At 35.5% G+C, this 20,533-nt stretch overlaps 1 protein-coding gene across 1 annotated transcript; it reads right to left on the reverse strand.

Annotated features, from left to right (window-relative positions):
- Positions 1-257: 257 nt before the first annotated feature.
- LOC121855832 (protein lifeguard 4-like) lies at positions 258-12,239 on the reverse strand. Its single transcript, XM_042350982.1, has 5 exons — positions 12,020-12,239; positions 7,647-7,821; positions 3,531-3,722; positions 2,706-2,838; positions 258-1,463 (listed from the first exon to the last, which is right to left on the reverse strand). Exons 1-5 carry the CDS (start codon positions 12,132-12,134, stop codon positions 1,347-1,349), a joined length of 732 nt encoding a protein of 243 aa, XP_042206916.1. The 5' UTR covers positions 12,135-12,239; the 3' UTR covers positions 258-1,346.
- Between the last annotated feature and the right edge of the window lie 8,294 nt (positions 12,240-20,533).

The following is a 20,533-nucleotide window of genomic DNA, read 5'->3' on the forward strand; positions in this document are numbered from 1 at the left end:
TAAGCAATAAAATTGGTAAGAAAACAAAAAAATACATAAGGAATTGAAGCAGATGACAGTTTACATGCTATGATTGCCAGCATGAGTTGAATGCTGGCTCACTGACATACACAATTTCAATACTTTTCAGCAGACTACTAGTATTGTACTCTACTCAGTGCAGTTCAGTTATACATTTCTAGTTAAGGAATAAATATTGGATTTAATGACTTTGCTGGGCCTTAAGTGAGCTGTTATGAAAGGGTTATGGAAAGTCATTTGATTTTTTAAATTTATATTAAGGAACATCTTGATGGTAATGCTTACTTGTATAACTTTTATCACCTGTAAACACTTATTAAAATACTGTATTCTTGTCCACATTGTAGATAAAGGACACTCTGGTCATTGTATCTCTGATTAATAAAGTTTAAACATCACAACCAAGAAGAATATATTATACATCTCTATAACAATATATTACAAGAAGTAAATTAAAGTTTTTCTACAAACTAATCACTCAAATATAATTTGTTACAACTTCCAAATTAGTTACTGGATTAATAAGTGGCAGTGCCAACTACTGTACATAAAACATTCTTGAAAACTTCTCTATTCTTCATAAACATCAACTGTGAGCTGAAGATTACAATTTAAAGTTGAGAAGTGAAAATAATTGAATTAATATAGTATCTTTAGAATGAAATATCATGTTTTATGTGAGTGATTCTTTTGGACACAGGGCCTATTACATGTCTATATCTTGCATGGAAGAAATTCTTCAGGGATAATTTTGATCTATGGTAGGAGAGCCTTCAAGATTATGTTCACAATATTCTGGCATTATTTTATAAAATTGACAGTGGTTAATGGAATATGGATTACTGAGGTGTATGGTGTCAATATGTGAAGACACTAAAACAGTATACAGTACTGTACTGTACTGTACAGTATTTGACTGATGAGAGTGGCAATAAATATACTGTACAGGAAGGCCAAAGGTACAATGGAAGGATATATTATAGTCTGGGATTACAAATGTGAGATAGATATATTATTGAGATATTAACAATATTAACAAAGATATGTCAAGAATGGCTTGTGTGGAGAGGACTGTGTATAAAGTCCACTTAGCAAACTCAAGGAAAATTACTACAGGATAGAAACAGAAAATTTCAGACATTTAGCAATATCATCACATCAACACATCTGAATCTTATGTTATCCAATATAGTATACTTCTAATTTTCTAACACAGAATCATGTGAATCTTTCCAATTTATTTACCCACATATTTTTTTTTTTTACCAAGGTAATTTATTCTCCTGGGAGTCTTGTGACCACTAATCCTGAAACCTTGACAATATTTAACCCTTTCGGTCTCCAAAGATGCGAAGAAGTTCAAGGAATAAGTTCAGAATATCCAGGTAGAGATTAATTGTAGCTAGAATGTATTCCTCAGGTGATAGCTTCGTCATCATCATCTGGAAACGGAAATTAACAAATCTTTAGTAAAATTAAATACAGAAACAGCTGTGAGGGAGGGGCTACATGAAATGCCATCCTGCATTGGTAGTGAAGACTAAGAGGTTATACATAACACATAGCTGAAAATAGAAATGCCAATTTATGATTAAATGATTTCATGCACAACGTGTCAGTTTGAGAGCACACAAGGCCTTTGTGAGAGAGCCCACATCAACACTTTTGGAATACATTGACAAGTTACTTTTTCAAGTTACTCATCTAGTCTTATAATTCATAAAAAAAACAAGGTTTTCCTGTAAGGTGGCAACTATCATGTAAAACAGAATTGCTGATGACACTATTCGTATAAAAAAAAAAAAAAAAAAAAAAAAAAAAAATATATATATATATATATATATATATATATATATATATATATATATATATATATATATATATATATATATATATATATATATATATATATATATATTATATATATATATTTATATATATATATATATATATATATATATATATATATATATATATATATATATATATATATATATATATATATATATATATATATATATATATATATATATATATATATATATATATATATATATATATATATATATATATATATATATATATATATATATATATATATATATATATATATATATATATATATATATATATATATATATATATATATATATATATATATATATACAGTCAACCCTCACTTTACGCGGTTCATATTGCAATCACAAAAACTAATGAAGATATAAAGTAATGTATAAACATTTTCATTAAGCGTGAACAAAAAATTTGTGTTCTACTCTTGCTTACGTATAGCAATAATTATTTTACAGTATTGTGATAATTCATGTAAGATACTTTGTAGATAATTTATTTACAATGCTACTGCAACAAATACCACCTTTTTATCTCAAATAACAAGCATGTTATGACACGATCTGTACAATTATCTCTCGTGTGGTGAGGTGAGTTACAGGCCAGACCCTGAGTGTCTCACCAGAGAGCACCTCCCAAACCCAAGAGTGTTAAGAGAACATCAATTTAAATTTTCCTCACATTTCACATGCTGATAACCCACAGTCGGGGGTTGAATAAAAATTGGAGAATGACTCTGAAAATCAAGATGGTATATCAAATGAATATTTCACAATTCTGTATAACCTTAAATCTTAACAAAAGTGAATAATGCTTGTAGTACTGTACTGTACCTGGGTGTCATACACTATGAAGAGACAGAAGATGAGAGCAGATCCTCCAGCTAATGCCAACTCTAGACCACTGCTTCCCAGGAACACATTCATAAGACTCAAACCAATCATTATCATCAATGCAATAATCAGTCTGAAAACAAAGATGTTAATATATTAATTACAATGTAATGTATATAGGTAAAGAAGGTTGAAAGTGAATAAAATCAGGATGTACCATTATACATAATAATCTGAGTTTAAATACAAACTGTCCATGTGACCAAGACCATCTAAAACAGCACACTGCATCTTCACTTGTCCCTCTAACAACCCCACTAACTGTATTGTTATTATTGCACATAACAGTACAGCAAAAGGTTTATTTTGGGAGCTACTTAAAGTGACTGCCCAAGGACAAGGGAAAGTCTGAATTCTTTGGACCTTTATTATGATAATGAAATGAAAACAATTAATTTATGTCTATGATATTGCAGCTTCTTCATGTTCTGACCATTGCTTCTGTACTACAGTTGTACTGTAGTAATCTTTCTAACACATCAGTAATCATCAATTGAAAAAAATGTCTCTGAATGATACAGATGTAGCCATTCAAACTGGAAAGTTAACCAGACTGTGATGGTTCCCTAAAAAAAAATTTACTCTGCTTCAGCAGATTATGGAAAATGCAATACAAGTTATTTTTTTTTCTGTAATAAGATTTTAAAAAATCAGTTTATATACAATAAATATTTTTCTGGAATTATATAAAGAAACAAATTATCATTAGCTATTTGTGGATGAATGATAATTAATTATATATGTAACAAAAGTTTGAACACTCACCCTGCCCCCATGCTTGTAAAGTCTCTCTTGGTCTGGAAAGTGTAAGCTGTGAGGCCTCCTGTGATGATAAGCGTCATGACAAAGGCTTTCACTACCACTTCTGCTTCATACATGCTCACTGCTACTCCCACAGTGATGGCCTCAACCACAGTAAATGCTGCCAGTAGCATGAAGTTGATAGGGACATGATGTCTGGAACAATATTAAACACAAATTGTGACGACTAATAAATATTCTTTATAAAAAAGTCTACTCTAAGATTTTTTATTTATCAGAGTTAGAGTTTCAAGTTATTCTAAATGAAAGATTAAGCTTAGGCTGGAGGTGAAGCAACCCTTCGGCTGTGGCTTAATACACTCCAAAGGGTCATCTTTATACAGGGTTGCTTCCCAAAAGAGATAAAGTTATTGTAAATTCTTGCACCAGCTATGTCACTGAGTTATGGTAACAGTCCCACTCCTGGCATCAGTGTTACCATTCAACACAGCAATATTTGCTTCCTATGTACCATATCACAGCTCTTATATAGACTCACTTGTAAACTAAACTTAAAACAGAATAATCATTTATTGAATTCTTAATGTCTTTTTATGATGAAGGCTCCCAAAGTCTACTTGCCTAGGTGGCTGTGATTAAGTCAAATCAGAGAATGCTGTTAAACTTCTTCTAAATTGTCAGAAACTCATCAAAATGCCTCACAATTATCTAAATAAAGATGACAACAAACTTAAGACTCCTTTTTAATGTTCCATACCTGTACAATAAATATAAACTGTAGCAGAGAAACTAAAAGGTCTCCTGGTACAGCACAAGTATCAGATTCATCACACTGGCAACAGTTTGTTGTTATATCTTCTTCAGCCAGGCTATACAGTAATACCTTGATATAAGAAGTGTGTAGGTACATTCCTGGAGCTTCACTCCTATATTGAAACATAAATCATAACTTATCATTCACATTACAGTATGAACAATGATAATTTATATTGAAAATAGTACACTAATTTATTCTGCACACTGTTCAAATTAAAAACTGACATTATCTACAATTGTTTAACTGTAAAGCCAGAAAAAACAAAACATCTACCGTCTGTCTGCCCGACACTTAAATGAATAACTTCCAGCTCCTGCTCTAGTCTTTTAACTGCCCCATTCACCATCATCACTTGATTTCCTTTGAAGACAAAATATCCCCATTTAGAGCAGCCCCACAGTGCCCTGGTTTGTTACAGCATTCTTGGTCCAGGGGGTAAATTTGTCTACATACGGTAAACTTCCTTTCATCCTGACTAATTGGTGGTGGGGGCTGCCCAATTTGTCCAAAATGCTGGGTTTGGTGGGAGTCCATATTGCAGGGTGGTAAATTCCAGAAGTTAGGGGGGATTTCCAAGTCAAGCTGCCTAAGAACACTGAACCTACTGCAATTTTGAGCCTAGACTTAACACTCAGGGTTTTTAATAGAGTGGGTTTAAGCCACTTGAGGTTTAAACACATGTGAAAATTAAATTTTTCGTCAGTCTCTTTATGTGCTCTCGGCAGCATGGCACTAGCATTTATGTACAGCGGTACTCAGCGAGTCACCGAGCAGCTGGTGTTGCCGGGAGCTGTCATCATAAACAATATAACATACTGTATTAAATAATAGAAAAATACAATACGTAATTTGATTTAAAAATAAAGAGACAATCTGAATCAGAAGGTAATTTCTTCCCTGCCAGCACAGATGGGACTATTTGTTGCCTCAATCATGTTTGTTTTTACTTATTCATTATATTCTTTTATGATCAGCCTCTTATGGTCCATATTTCAGCATTAATAACATAAAATATTAAATACAGTAATAGAAAAACTATGATATATAATTTGTAATTTTAATTTAAAATAATGGAGACAGATGGACTACACTAGGTGTGTGTGTGTGTGTGTGTGTGTGTGTGTGACATGGGTGATGCAATATGCCCCTATCTTCCGCTCTCTTCCCGGGAGGATTACCATCACCTTGGTTCAAATTATTTTACCTAAAATCTGTGTGTTGAAATTATAGCTAACCAATCACAGTGCAGCATTATGGGTGAGTCCATTCTAAGAGTGGGGGAATAAACTGCTCACTCACTTGTCTGAGAGGAGGAAAGAGGCCAAGAGATTGCTGGCTGGCAGCAATTTCAAATGACTGCTTGCGGTGGAAATTTCCAATGACAAACATTTAAGGGTTCTGACTAATGTTTCTTGCCGGACTATCTGAAATCTGGATTTACGGGGTCCGGACATTTGAGAGTTTATTGTATTATATCAATGATCTAATTTGACTTAAAAATAAAGAAAATATAATACAAATAATGTATAATTCCATGCTCTAATGTGACTTAGAAATAAACAAAATACTATATACTATTATATAAAACTATAAAATAAGAAAAAAATGAAGTGAGAATGAGAACTGAGAAACAAATTCTGTGTGAGGGAGGTAGGGCAGGTGGCTGGCTGGACTCAACCCATGACCCCTTTATAATAACAGTACAGTATGTAATTTCACCATTATTCCCATATTTCTTTGGTCCATTTGGTGCTGGGTTAATAAAATATTATTTTAAAATGACCCCCCCCCCCACAAAAAAAAAATCCCAAACGCAACTCCAGATGAGTTATTGAGTCGTAATAAATTCCTGGTACTGACCAGCCAGCAAGCCCCGACACCAACCTGTCTCCATGTTAATGTGTACAACTATTCTTTATATAATATGTAGTGTTATTAAAGTAGCTTTGTAACATTTTATGTGCACTTTTGGGCCTCTGGAACCTAACTAATTCTTTCAAATCAATTCAAATACTGTATAATTTTCGATGTCTTCTGGTACCTAACCCACAAATTATTACGACTACACTGTAAGATGAACTTCCTTTTACTGTACAACTGAAGAGAATTAGTGCTAGAGTCTGATGCTTTAGTTTTGACCCTGTGACCTGGAGCCTAACTGGAGTTTGGGTCAACCACTGGATCAAATACAGTAGTTTTGAAGTTTTGACCGTGATTCAACTGGACAAAATGGCTGCTTGCAGGGAAAAAAATTTCTGTCCAGAGAAGAGTATTATGTTGTGTGCTCTGGAAAAGGCAGGTTCAACCAGTTGGTGTTTCACTGGTTTGAATTTCACAGATCACTCACTGAGGAAACGAACTTAATTTGAGAAAAATAGAAATCTAAAACTCATGATAAATTTTAGGATTTCTCACCTATGACCATAAAAATCTATCAAACTTAGTAACCCTCTCATGCATCATGACACAAATTGTGTTGAATCATTGGGGGTAGCACTATAGTATTTGCATTGGTGACATGAATTGCATCATTAACTTTAAACAACCCCCAAAATAAGTTTTCAAGACAACTGCATTAAATTTTTGTGCATCATAGATGACTGTATGATCTTGTGAGGGAAGCTTCCAGAAAGTACCAAAGTGTGGGTAGAGTTTCACTGTCCATCATTTTCCTGCCATCAGCTGTGCTGGTAGGTCACATTTGTCTCTTTATTTCCTCTCACTTCCTCCACACTATTAGTTGTATCAAAATTCCAAAGCCGCCATTATAAAGCTCATAAAATTTTACCTCTATAACTCTATAAAACCTTGGTAGGTTTATGAGAAAATCTGACATATGATGCTGGGAATGCAAGTAATTTTTTTTTTTATTCAGTGAAAAAATATATGGTACAGTAGCCTTATTTGCATCTTATTTTTTCTCCTTATGTCAAAGCTAAAACAATAACACAGCCAATGATGTATAAATCACACAAAAGTAACAATTTCTTGTGGGATAAATTAGCCATAAAACAAAGATGACCAGACCTCACCTGAGTGGTCCCATTTGACTTTTGTTGTGGTCATGGGAACTTAGAAACTTATTGTATGCACGAGAGTTCGTTCATGAAAAGCATGTCAGTCATGTTACTCTTTAGCATGACAATTGTTACTGCATAATTATAAACCAATATATTGTGTCTCATGTTTGCTTAAACAAAATTCATCTGAGAATGTAGAACTAACAAGGGTAATCCAGAGATAAAAGTGTGTCAGAGTAATCAACAGAGAGAAACTGTAATCCTCCATATTGGTAAGTTTACCTTTTCACATGAAGGGCAACCAGGAGACCAAGGGTAAGTGGGAGGCACAATATGAGCATCCATGGGTTGGTATGGATGGTCTGACGGAGGACTGGTGTGTAAGCAAACGCTGCTGCCACAACTGTAGTAACAAGTAGCTGCACTGACAGAAGTCCATACACCTTGCGCAAAAAACCTGCAATTATTTATTACTTGTAACACACACTTTACTTATGCAGTATATACTACAGTATACTCCACAACATTTTCTTCCTGAAAGTGTTTAACATAACTTAAATACTGTACTGATAGACAAAGAATACATTACTGTACTGAACTGAAAATTCATTAACCAATAACAAAATAAACATTTTAACTGACTTCCTGTGTATTATAAACAAATTCCTAGAGGGGACTCTTGTATTTGTGTATGAGTCGACATGTTCCGCTGGGAACAAATCGCCTGGGTAAGAGTTGTCCTTCACTCCAAACATGTTACCTTCTTTATACAATTTTTCTAAAGTTGTTTGTTAACCCAGGACCATGTTCCAGAGTTTTTACCAAGTGTTAAAATAATAATTAATTTTCTTTCTCAATACAGTTTCAGAAATACGAGTTATGTGAACAACTACTAAGTGTTGAATAGTATAAATTAAAGTATATAGAGGTTAATAATGATGACTTACATGCTAAGGCATTATTTGATTTGACGTTTATTTTCTTACAGCATTTCATCAGTGAATTGATATGATATAATTTCTCGTGCAAAAGGCTTCTTTTGGTAGATAATTAGGTGCCTCGGCGTGCACTACTTTGTCTTTCTCGGCGGTGATGCCGCATCCAGGATGTAAACAGCCAATCATATTGATTTATTTCAAAATACTCCGCCGCGCTCTCTGCCGTGCTCTGATCGACGTCTACAGTCAGTGTACATTTATGAGCTGCTCGGTCCAGGAGCCTGCTATCACTTCCACAAAAAACGTAAAGGTAATTATTGGTGACTGCCCTGCCACTGATTTTCATAGAAAACAACTTTAAACATGCCAGAATTTCACTGTTTTAAAGTGGACACTTTCTTAGTTTTAGCAAATGTGTTAATAAGTGGCTATTTCTAAATTAAACCAAACCTAACCAAACCTTAGTTGATAAGAAAAACAAGCAAACAGAAATGTTGTTAGAAGAACTCACCAATCTAACCTACTCATGGGGCTTCAACTCCTCATAGACGTACACTGGCGCTGATTGGAGGGTCAATATAAAATATTAACTGGGACAACATTGTAGGTGACTATGAATCTGAAGACTTCCTAGATGCAGTACAGGACAATTTTTTGAAACAACTAATTACAGAACCTACTAGAGGTGACAATATATTAGACCTGGTATTAACATATAAAGAAAATATTATCAGAGATATCACAGTAGGGAAAGAACTAGGTAACAGTGATCACAGAGAAATCAGGTTCACCCTAAATTGGGAAACGAAAAACAATGACAATATGGTCAGAGTCCCCAAACTTTCGGTTGGCGGATTATCAGGGGTTAAGAAGGTACCTTGGTGAGTCACCTGGGAACAGTCACGTCAGTCCCCAGTAGGAAGGGGTGAGGTCATAGATGACAGCAATTGTTCATGACTATAATATATTCACTGGTATACTACATAAAGCACAAGAACAAAATATGCCATACAGAAAAATTAGTTCAAATAAAAATGAGCCAAGGTGGATGACCAGAAAACTTAAACATGACATAGGAATACGGAAAGGAATTTATAAGAAATTAAAGGGAGGGGAGGAGCAGCTCAGAAATAGGTATAATGAACTATCTAGGAATGTTAAGAAAAATGTAAGGAAAGCAGAGAGACTATGAAATCAGAATAGCAAGAGAATCCAAGGCAAATCCCAGGGGATTTTTCCAGGTATATAGAACAAAGGTCAAGGACAAAGTTGGGCCTTTAAAGTCAGGGAGGGGAGAAGTGATAAATGGCAGTGAAGAAATAAGGAAGGCATTGAGCAGCCACTTCTTATCAGTTTTCACAGAAGATATTCGCGAGGAAATTCCAGAGGTGGAACTGATATTTAGGGGAAAGGAAGAAGAGAAATTAAAGAATATCACAATCAGAAAAGAGGATGTTCTTAAGAAGATAAATAAACTAAAGAAGACAAAATCCCCAGGGCCGGATGAAATTTTCCCTCGAGTCTTGAAAGAGTGTAGGGAACTGATTAGCGGACCCCTCGTAAATTTATTTACAAAATCATTAGACACGGGAATTGTGCCAGACTTGTGGAAACGGGCAAATGCAGTACCCATATTAAAAAAGGGAGACAGAGCATTAGCGTCAAATTACCGGCCGATCAGTTTGACGTCAGTAGTGGGGAAATTTCTTGAATCAATTATAGCAGATAGCATCCGTTCGCATTTAGAGAAAAGCAAATTAATCTACGATTCTCAACATGGGTTTACAAAGGGAAATCTTGTCTAACAAATCTGCTGACTTTTTTAGGAAAGTCTTCGAGGTAGTAGATAATGACGAAAATTATGATGTTATTTACTCAGACTTTAGCAAAGCATTTGACAGAGTACCGCATCAGAGGCTTCTGAGAAAAGTTAAGGCTCATGGTATCGAGGGGAAAGTTTTAAATTGGATAAAATCCTGGCTCACCGATAGAATGCAGAGGGTCAGCGTAGATGGTGTTAAATCTGAGTGGGGCTGTGTAACCAGAGGAGTTCCCCAGGGGTCAGTACTAGGCACACTCTTGTTCATAATCTACATAAACGATCTAGATACTGGGATCAGCAGTGACATAAGCAAGTTTGCGGATGACACCAAAATAGGGCGGCAGATTAATTCAGAGCAGGATGCAAATGCACTACAGGAGGATCTAAATAAACTGCAGGGGTGGTCTGAAAAATGGCAAATGAAATTCAACACCAGCAAGTGCAGCGTACTTAATATTGGAAGAACAAATACTGTCAATGTATACAGCCTTAACAACATCAACCAAGAGAAGTTGACTTGTGAAAGAGACCTAGGGATACTTATAAGCCTGGACCTACGGCCTAGAAAACAGTGCGTTAATGTTCGAAATAAGGCAAACAGGGTATTGGGTTTTATATCTAGAAGTGTAAGTAATAAGAGTGCAGAGGTCTTATTGCAACTTTATCTTGCACTAGTCAGGCCGCACCTCGATTATGCGGTTCAGTTCTGGTGCCCTTATTATAGAATGGATATCAATTCACTAGAGTCGGTGCAGCGAAGAATGACGAAAATGATTCCGGGACTTAGAAACCTTCCATATCAGGATAGGTTAAAGAAACTAAAAATGCATTCCCTAGAAAGACAAAGAGTGCAGGGAGATATGATAGAAGTATTTAAATGGGCGAAAGGAATCAATAAAGGGGATATAGATAAAGTTCTTATAATATCCGAGCAGGATAGGACTCGGAGTAACGGATTTAAATTGGATAAGTTTAGGTTTAGGAGGGAGACAGGAAGAAACTGGTTCACAAATAGGGTGGTGGACGAGTGGAACAAGCTTAGCAACTTTGTAGTAAGTGCTGAAATGCTGGAAAGTTTCAAAAGGAAGCTGGATATATTCATGGATGATACAGTGGTAGTAACTCTCAACAGGAGCTGCCATGCACAGCAGACTCCTTATTTTCTTATGTTCTTATGTATGTGTGTTTACATCCGGGATGCGGCATCACCGCCGAGAAGATAAACTGGTGCAAGTCGAGGCACCTAATTATCTACCAAATGAATAACTTTCTGAAGAAATTATTATCATATCAGAACTAATTGATGAAAATCCAGTAAGAAAATAAACGTTAAAACAAATAACACATCAGCGAGTTAGTTACCAATATTAGCCAATGTAATATTACATCATATCATAATAAGGTCTTTCTGTTAGATATGTTTGGGGTCTGGAGGGTTAGGTTAAGTTAGGCTAGGTAGATTTCTTTGGTTAGGTTGGTGAGGTCTTCTTATCAACTCAGGTTAGGTTAAGTTAGGCTAGGTAGATTTCTTTGGTTAGGTTGGTGAGGTCTTCTTATCAACTCAGGTTAGGTTAAGTTAGGCTAGGTAGATTTCTTTGGTTAGGTTGGTGAGGTCTTCTTATCAACTCAGGTTAGGTTAAGTTAGGCTAGGTAGATTTCTTTGGTTAGGTTGGTGAGGTCTTCTTATCAACTCAGGTTACGTTAAATTTAATTTAAATACCCGGTAACCACTTTTACCACATTTAAACAAACTATGAAAGTGTCCACTATAAAACAGTGAAATTCCGGCGTTTTTTTAACATAAATTTATATGGAAAATAGGCGGCGGGTATCTCGTCAATAATTACTTAAATAAAGTCATCATTGTGTTATATCCAGAAGAAGAAGTTTATTACCCATCCTAATGTAAATATGACTCGTTGCAACATTAGAGCCATACATGAAGTCGTTCACAATTCCACCCTTTTCTGCCTGTCCCCCGTCTTGAGGGATGAGTAGAGTCGTTGCCATTATGGTATTTCTTGCTGAAAATCTGTGATATTTAACAGTAAAGAAGAAGTTTGCTGACACAGTTATGAAGGCCACCTCACGTCACTGATCCTGTCCGTATGTTTCAGTAAATATTTGAAGTGATATTAAGAGTAATTCAACTTTCTATAGTTTAATATATAGATATAGATATATATATATACTTGAATATATTTTTATAATAAATTTAAAATTATGCAGCTTAAAGTCAATTAATTGAAGGATATTTACCAGTCTGCTAAGTAGAAGTCAGAGTTTAAATCAGAACAACAATTATTACACGTCAACATGTGCAATCACAGAGTTACTGAGAAAGTTATTTAATATATTTGGGGTTAAATTGATAATGCTTAAAATATATTAGAATTTATATAGTTAAACCTTATTGTTTTATTCCTATTTTATCTCTTTTAAAATTAAGACAACAAGAGGATGACAGTCAGGGTCAAGGAAAGTATATAGGAGGAAGAGCGTCTCCCATACTCAGCGGTGCAGCCGCCGATTGACCCGCCATCTAGTGACCAAGCGCCCTAACAAAGAGAACGATTTTCTTTATCTTTTAAGAGTAAACTATGACATAAAATTAATATTTAGCGAAAACCGCGATATTATACACCCATAATCCATGACTCAAAATTTTCATTTAGATTTATTTCTTGTACATAAATTATTATTGTACACAAGAGCATAGATCCTGGAGGATGCCTCTGTAGTGGCTACTCTCCCCTACAACATCCTAGCGGTATCCCATAGCAACGGAGTTCTGCCAAAGCCTAGTCATCTATGTCCCATGAATCTTACCTTGAACATAGGCCGGTTGTTGTCAATCACAGATTTTAAAACTTATCACCTCTCAACGCAACAACTTTGAACAACTCCGCTGAAGTCCTCACTCAGGGCATCAAATGTGGTAAATTTCTGTACGCACATGTTTGATATTTAATTTGTTGATATAAAATTGGAAGCTTACCTCCTCCTCTACCCTATCCTACAAATTCACTTTTTTCTTTCTGTGAAATTCTTGAAGACTTCAGCCAGTTGATCGTTGCTACGTTGAGGTCCACTCAAAATATATAAGTAAAAACACAATATTTTCAGGAGTCGTGTTGGACATGTAATTGCTCTTGGTTTCTAGACAGCTCTGACTGCTCCATGCCACAGTCCTACGTCTCCACCCAAAAGCACAGGAAACAATTACCATTTGACAACATGCATAACTAATTTAATAGTTTATAGCTGATTTGTATAACTTAGTGTTACTTATTATTGTTAAAATACATTGATAATCTATTATTAATTCATTTATACAAACTAAGTTACCAAATTTAAAGTACTGTATATAATAAAGTTGATGAGAAATTGTAACTAGTCTCAACCTAGTGTTCCATCTTACATTCATCAGACTCACAATAGTAATAAACCAACACTACTATTCATAATTCTATACATGTGAATGAATCAAAGATTATACAATTATTGTGAGAAATCCATGATTTACCCGACAATAAGCCTATTTTGTGTTGAATTCACCCAGAAACCCACTACCCAAACATCAGTGTGCGTCAGGGTTCCGCCGAGCAAGCTGCTACGAGGTTTTATTAACAAATAATATTAATGCGTGGAATTATTCAAAATAATTTCCACATTCTATATCAGAAAAAAATTTAATAAACACCAGCTCAATATTGTTTTCATGCTTTATACTGTAGTGAGAATTATGATTATACTGTACCGCACCTGTATACAGTACAGCTCTCACTGGTTCTGGACCAGCTAGGATAAAGAAAATGTAAAAAAAACAACAACTGAAGACATGATAGGGTTTATTATTAAGTTACCTTTGCACATCAAATGTCACTCTCCACTACAAAGAAAAAAATATTGTTCATATAAAATATTTTCACTTAACAGAAAAAATATATTTGTATATGGCTTCCAATAATCTGGATTAGTAAGTAACTTGGTTGGTTAAGTATAAACTTTGAAGCACAATGTTAAAGATATAAACTATATCATTGATTACCTTGGGAACTTAAATGCGAATTGTTTCTAAGAAAATGAAAATGGTTTTATAAACATTAAATTTTAATAAAACAATGGGTTTATTTTATATTTGTATTAAACTTAGATATACTGTGCATGTGTAATGGTTGCCCCTCGTGTAACGAGGATGGCCGGCCCAAGAGCCACCTAGGCGCGAATTTGTTTAAGGTGTAGAAGCTGTCGCCAACACAACAACCACACCCTGAGTTAACGAGCTGCATGACCCAGTGCCAAGGAATAGTCCGAGAAGACCGGACAACTAGCTAACTGCACTGGGTAACCCTTACCCCGGAACACAATCCGCAAATGGAATAACATGCAGGTCCCCAATTACTGCTGGGTAGACAGAGGCAAATAGCGGAAAGAAACTTGCCCATAGTTTCACCCTGCTCGGGGGATCAAACCCGGGTCCGCTCGCTTGTGAGGTGAGCATGCTGACCATTACACCACGTATAGTACAGTACTCACAAACATCCATAAAAACATATACACTTATACACATGATGTATATACAGTACTGTACGTCTGCATTTAACCCTGAAGATTGCAGACTATCACAAATGTTACAAAAATTTGGCAACCCACTAGGTTAGTACTGTAGCTATAAAAAGTATATATTGGGCCTTGTTATAAAAAAAATTATCCCCTTTGCTGGCACAAGAAAAATGCACAGGAAGTCCTCAATATATAGAACCCATTTATATGGTATTTCACACTTACCTAAACTTTATTTTAGTTCCCAGGTTCATTACACAGCCAAAAATATTGCTGTTATGGAAATTCTTTTTGGAAAGGGTAATTATAAATAAAAAGAAAATCATCCAAACTTCATTCAAATTAAACTCTGCAACAGATAAACAAAGAAGCACCTTAAGTCAAACTCACCCTCAGTACCACCATTACTGTCATCACTGCATGTCGTGTACCCAAGAGTTTGTTTGCAAGAATAAAATTCAGTTAACCACACCTACCATGTCCGAAGCCTTTAAAGTGGTAATAAAACATTGAATTATTTACTCATATGAACTTGACCATAATTGATTATTCTTATTTCATAAAAAAAATAAATAAAATAAAATATTATTTGTAGGGTAGATCAAGGAGGGTAAATATGAATATACATTCCCATTATTGAGGTGTAGGAAGTGGGCAGGCAGTTACTATCATTCTAATACAGTATCCCACTTTAATGTAAAGTTATTGAAACAGATAACGGTTGTTGACTTTCCACATACATTAACTTATATATTAGCCAGCCAATATAAAAGCTTTTGAAATTTAGATACTGTATACTGTACTGTATCATGTATGAAAAAAAAAATCTTGAATGTGTGTATGTGACAACAATGGTACACATTCTGTTTATTGTAATATACTATACAGTACAGTACTACACTGTTGCTGTAAGGTAATTTACTGATATACAGATATTATAGCAAGTTATGAAACACAGTCTTGAGTCCATGCATACATACTATATTAGAAAATTACATATATATATATATATATATATATATATATATATATATATATTCAAGATGTCTTGAATAAAGACGAAAGCTATGGTACTCCGTTGTTTCCATTTTCCCATGTGATTTTATCAAGATTTATCTTATCCACGTTTTCATTGTGGATTTACATGAAATATATATATATATATATATATATATATATATATATGCAAACATAGTATCACAAAAGGCAACTGCACTCTGGCACAGGACAGCTCACACCAGTGGATGTGTGGGGGGGATGGGACACTCATTGTTCCCAGTACGTACTTCACTGTACAACTATTTATGCAGTATATTGCCTCCAGTGCTATATGATCTATAAAAATGTATTAAAATATTAAAGTTTCTGATTTAAATGTTTAAAAAGTAAAAAATTATGTATTTCGTGAAGTTCTGGGTTGAAAAATTTTTCTGTAAGAACACCTCTCCCATTACTTAATGGGAGAGGTGGAAATATAAGGTCCGTTATACGGAAGTTCGGTTTACGGCCAACTTTTTTAGGAACGTAGCCCTTCCGTATATCAAGGACTTCCTGAAGTAAAAACTACACTTAATAAAACCGGTTTAATGCATTTTTCTCTTATAAAACCAATTTGTTTAATAACAAATCAAAATAATATCATGGATACATTTTAATAATATTGGGTGCTTTACTCTTCAAATGTCCTCACATCTCTTGCACAACAGCAAGATCAATTATACAGTACAGTACTGTGTATAAAAATCTTACACATTTTAAGGATAACATTCTAAAGTTATTCATTACACAAAAAGTTGAATACTGTACTGATATAAATGATTGAGTAGCCAGCCTTCAATTTTCCTTCCCTCTGTCACAACAATATCTATTGTATGTTAATGTTAGTATTCATTGTTATCAGCCTTAAACCCTTCACCACAGGGATGCCACTTTTAATATTTAATGATTTATTCAGCTAAGAGGGGCGCCTGTACACAAGGGGTTAATTATCTGATATATTCTTCACCACTGATATTATCAACTGTTTGCCATTAAGTACGTACGGTATGGCACAAACCACATAAAAAGTAAAGGTCCCAAAAAGGCTCACAGTGAAAAAATTTAGACAAAAGAATGGAAGTACAGTACTGTAGGGGTCAGGGAGGAAGGGTGGGTGGAGCCTCGAGGAGACAGTGCAAGTGTCTAAGAAAGAGTGTACAATACATATAGTCAATGAAATCAGCAGTGAAAATATAACCTCTGTTCCACCTTTGGCGGCATACAATAGCCTCCTGCCTCAACACCCAACCTGCTCATGATAATTAATAAGTACAATACTTTACTACTAACATGTACTATGTGCTCCTTATTTCATCAACAGACATAGTGCAGTAATAATGTTTACCATAAGAAACACCCCTTGGCTCTGTACAATTCTTATATCACTCTTCTATGCCAGGCTGTAGCCAGGAGTGAAAACAGTTATGGCGAGAGAAAAGTGTTTAAACTTTTATCCATAGCTTCTATTTTAATTGGTTTAGAAAGATGAATTTAATACCACAATGATCCTGAATAATTCTCGACAAGATAGTCAAAAAAAAAAAAAAAAAAATCCATACACCAAAAATTATATATGATGTAATGATGTGACTAAATTCTTTTAGGAAAATTTTAAGGAAATGTTACCATTATTTTATCAAAATAATCCTAAATATTTTATTTAAAACTTTGGTTTAAAAAAAGAAAAGAAAAAAATCTGTGATACAGACCATCAAATGAAGGAAATTTTGAGGTGCTAAGCTGTTGCGTACAAAAATATTTACGGCGAGTGAAAAAGTGTACAGGTATCCCTCATTTACCATTGATTCACTAAACAATTTGGTTTAAAGATATAAAATTTTCAACACCCTTTCTCGTTTAATGTTACGTCAAAAATTCAGTTTAACCAAGTTTGGCTCACTATGATGGAGGAAAAAGCTGGCCAGTAAGATGGCATGTTGCCTTTAGTGCATGAAATGACACTATAAAAGTTGTGGAAAAATCACAATAATTTGGCTTAGAAATAACGAAAAAAAAAAAACTATAAAATTAGACAAATCAAGAGCATTGGTGTGTATGTGAGGGAAGAGAATGTATGTAATGAGTCAATGAGTTGTAACTGTGGCCAGCCGCACTCTCCATCCCAGCTATGTGACGTCACTGCATACACAACGCAGCAGACACGCGTCTTTTGAGTCAGCTGGATGACTACCTGGCTGTAAAGTGTCGCATGTATACCGTACCAGCAAATATAAGAAATAAATAAAAATAATATAATTAAGTAAAATCAAAGAAGAAATACTGCGTTGGCATTTGTCAATCGTTTCACTACACATGAGACACAAGACAGCCGAGATCTCACATGTGTGCTAACTCCCGCATGGGTATCCAGATGACTTTCTCAAACCTGGAAAAATCCCTTAGCCCCAGAATTTTTCAGGTTACTGGTAAAAGTTTCTGGGAGTCTAAACTACACATCTTGCACACACAGACACTAGCCCACATCCCCAGAATGTTTCTGGGTGCTGGGGAAAGTTTTCTGAGAGTCTAAACTTCCAAAGTCTGTAAAATATATTTGATAAACTAAAAATCTATATGATACTGGCGTGAATAAAGCTGTGTTACAGCAAAGACCGGTATTTTCCACTCCCATGGAGCTGTGGGGGATTAGTGGGTCTCATGTAACTGACCTGACCTGATGCAATGTCAGGTGGAGGTAAGATGGGGGATTAATGGTCTCATATTACTGACCTTCTGATTGAATGTCAGGTCACTCATTGTTGGGTGGGGGGTTAGTGGGTCTTATGACCTGAAGATGTCTTGAATAAAGAAAAGAGTTAAGGTATTTTTGAGGCACGAGGCAGTTAGCAAAAAATTGGTTAACCTTTTATCCACAACATCTGTTCAGAGAAATGAATTTGATACCATTGCATATATGGAGATGCATTTCTGGTGACATTTATTTCTGCTAAGCTTTCTGCCTTGCTGTAAACACTTGTTACAGTATGCAACGAACTTATTGCCTGTAATCCGATTTTGGAAAGTACAGTATAAAATTTAAGAGAGGCTTGGATAGTTTGAAAATTCCATATCAGGAGAAATTGAAGACTATTGGAAGAAATATTAAACAGACAAAGTGGACAGACTTCTTTAGACTTGTTGCTAATACAGATCCTCAACCTTGCACTAGCAGATCTAACCCCCAACCCTCTCCCAGTTTCATCAAAGGAAGAGCAAATTAAGAGGAAGAAGAAAGCAAAGTAGATGAACCATAGGAGGAGGAATAGAGGAAGCCGTTATAGGGGAACCCCGCAGTGTTCTCCCCCCCTCACTAACACCCAACACCCTCAGATATTCATGATAGGCCATTGTATACAGAACATCCCCACTATTACGGTAAGTCCAATAAAATTCATGCAATGCATACCATAAAATCCAATAGCACACAATTCATGTGCAAAAATAGCTTTCCACACTTAAACCATCCACTGGGCAATGCGACACAGATCAGCTGGGCAGTCACCAGCTGACTCCAAACGTGTGTGTCAGTATGCTGTGATATCACATCTGGGGGAGGAACCTGGCGAGTGGTGACTACCAACAGTCAAGTCAAGATGCAGTTACAGCTCAGTGCTCACTGTCTCCACACATGTTCACTTCCCACACTGAAATAGGGTGGTCCATGTCTATAGGGTGAAAATTCAGTTACAAAAATCATGCTCCACATGGCTGCCCTCATTCCATTAAACACAGGTAACATAAATGCCAAATTTGGACTTAATTAGATAATATTTAGAGGTTGCTTAAAATGTTTGAGGTTTACGCCCTGAGTTGAATTCCCACCATTGAGCCATTGTCATGTGATTTGCACTGCCTTGCGTGTCAGTGCCTCTATTTTTGCGCTAGATGCCGATAATCATATTTCATCATTCTCATGCTTTGATTTTGTTGCTTTCAGATGACAACCTCAATGAAAAAAACACGGTCATATGTTGATGTGTGGATTCTTGGGAAGCCATCTTCTGAACTGTCTCATCAAGTCAGGCTCCCAACAAATGGTAACATTCTACGGTATGTTGTGTTCCACCACATGGAACAAAATGAACTTCTGAACCGAAGCTTCAGACTGGCTGCTGATGGTGTCTTGGAGATGTGGACTAAGGCTCGAATTCCCACTCAAAGTGTGGACTCAGTCATCAGGAAGATAAAGAAGCTCCATGAGCAATATGTCAACCTCAAGAAAACAGGCTTTCTGCACAAGAAAATGACAGAATCAAGGAGTCTCTGTTCAAAGACTCACTGAAGGTATTGTTCGATACTGCTTCTCAAAATGCTTTAAAAGAGATGAAGGAAGAGGAGGATAAAGTTTTCCATCAGATACAGCGAGAAGATGTCCTTTCACGCAGCATGGGTGGCGTGGATACGGAAACAGCAACTCGAGAATTACAGAAGAGGCAGCGCCAAGAGAGGGAGATGGAGTGGACCCAGAAAAGCAAAAACAGCTTATTGGGTGCAACAGCAGTGCCTACAGATATAAGCATCAGCACATCCACAGATGACTCACAGGAAGAAAGACCAGGATTACAGGCCGTCTCAAACTGTTTATACTCCCCATCAACATCAGCTCCACTCCCTAAGAAAATGAAGAACATCATAGCCACACCTAAGGTTGCAGCAGCTCTTGCCCGTGTAAACCTGCCTGACAAAAGAGCTAAGATGAAGTGATTAATTATAGTTCTGATTTTACACACTTACATAATTTTGTTTTCTATACAGTAATATTACAGTAGCTTTCAGTTATAATGTTTCCAGTTGTGGATTATAAG

Source organism: Homarus americanus, unplaced genomic scaffold (genome assembly GCF_018991925.1).
Source record: "Homarus americanus isolate GMGI-L3 unplaced genomic scaffold, GMGI_Hamer_2.0 scaffold14072, whole genome shotgun sequence".
In the NCBI taxonomy this organism is placed as follows: Eukaryota; Metazoa; Arthropoda; class Malacostraca; order Decapoda; family Nephropidae; genus Homarus; species Homarus americanus.

Excerpts from the sequence above, each read along its gene's own strand:
- LOC121855832 (XM_042350982.1), bottom strand. The coding sequence starts at position 12,134 with ATGGCAACGACTCTACTCATCCCTCAAGACGGGGGACAGGCAGAAAAG. Across the intron at positions 7,822-12,019 it reads TCATATTTACATTAGGATGG|GTTTTTTGCGCAAGGTGTAT; the intron begins GTAATAAACTTC and ends AAATAATTGCAG. Across the intron at positions 2,839-3,530 it reads TTTACAAGCATGGGGGCAGG|ACTGATTATTGCATTGATGA; the intron begins GTGAGTGTTCAA and ends CTTTGTTTTCAG.